The 768-nt window shown below is 45.2% G+C and overlaps 1 protein-coding gene across 1 annotated transcript in view; it reads right to left on the bottom strand.

Moving 5' to 3' along the window:
* The window catches only part of LOC100540989 (copine-3), an 11,317-nt gene extending 10,799 nt beyond the window's left edge, over nucleotides 1-518 (bottom strand). Inside the window, exon 1 of the mRNA XM_031552965.1 lies at nucleotides 413-518. Within this exon, the coding sequence (XP_031408825.1) occupies nucleotides 413-518 (106 nt within the window). The remainder of the gene's footprint in view (nucleotides 1-412) is intronic.
* Nucleotides 519-768: the final 250 nt, after the last annotated feature.

Genomic DNA, 768 nt, shown 5'->3' with positions numbered 1-768 from the left:
GAAAAAACATGTTATAAGTGACCATGCACAGAACTGATGTATTCTGCTTGTAGATGCCCATCTTCTTTCTGTAGCCCTTTCTACTTTTATACAGGCAATAGATCAAGTTACAAATGTAATGCACATTGTCACTGCCTTTTTGAAAATAGAAATAAAATATCTTTAAAAATCAGTCTCTGCTGCACTTCTCCCAGTGAAAGATTTCATCCTTCACTTCAGGATTGCTTGTCAGACTCAATGTGTGCTTTTCCAGGACAAGTTCCATTTTGCTAAAGCAGCTTGTTCTGATGGAAAAAAAACTGGAAAATCCCTCAGTAGCTTTAATTTCTCATTCCCCTCCTTGAGGCCACAACAACAAAGGAGAGGACAGCGATGAGATGGTTTTTATTTTGTTAGACTGCTGTTGTCTTACAACTCTCCCTCAGAATATCCTGGTCTCCTTTCAGCATCACTTCAAATTGGAGGTGTTGCTGTTCCCTGGGCTCTTTCAGCTGTTGCACAGAGGTGTTTTTGCCCATCTAGCAGTCAGTTAAATCCGAAGCTTCGCTTCTCCCATGACAAAATCCCTGCTGCCGGAGCCGCTGCGGGCCGCCCGCAGAAGACATTGCCAAATCCCTCCAGCGCCACCTCCCGCCACTCCACGCCTTCGAAGCCGAGCTGCAGCTCGCCTGGCTCGGCTGTAAGAGCTCTGCGAGATACTTGTATCACATTTGTATCTCATCGGGTTTATCGGAAATGGCTGTGAATCTGAACAAAGCTATGTCACCG

This window comes from Meleagris gallopavo, chromosome 3 (assembly GCF_000146605.3).
Source record: "Meleagris gallopavo isolate NT-WF06-2002-E0010 breed Aviagen turkey brand Nicholas breeding stock chromosome 3, Turkey_5.1, whole genome shotgun sequence".
Lineage (NCBI taxonomy): Eukaryota > Metazoa > Chordata > Aves > Galliformes > Phasianidae > Meleagris > Meleagris gallopavo.
The sequence above is the reverse complement of the archived record's forward strand: the minus strand, read 5'-3'. Positions and strand labels throughout refer to the sequence as shown.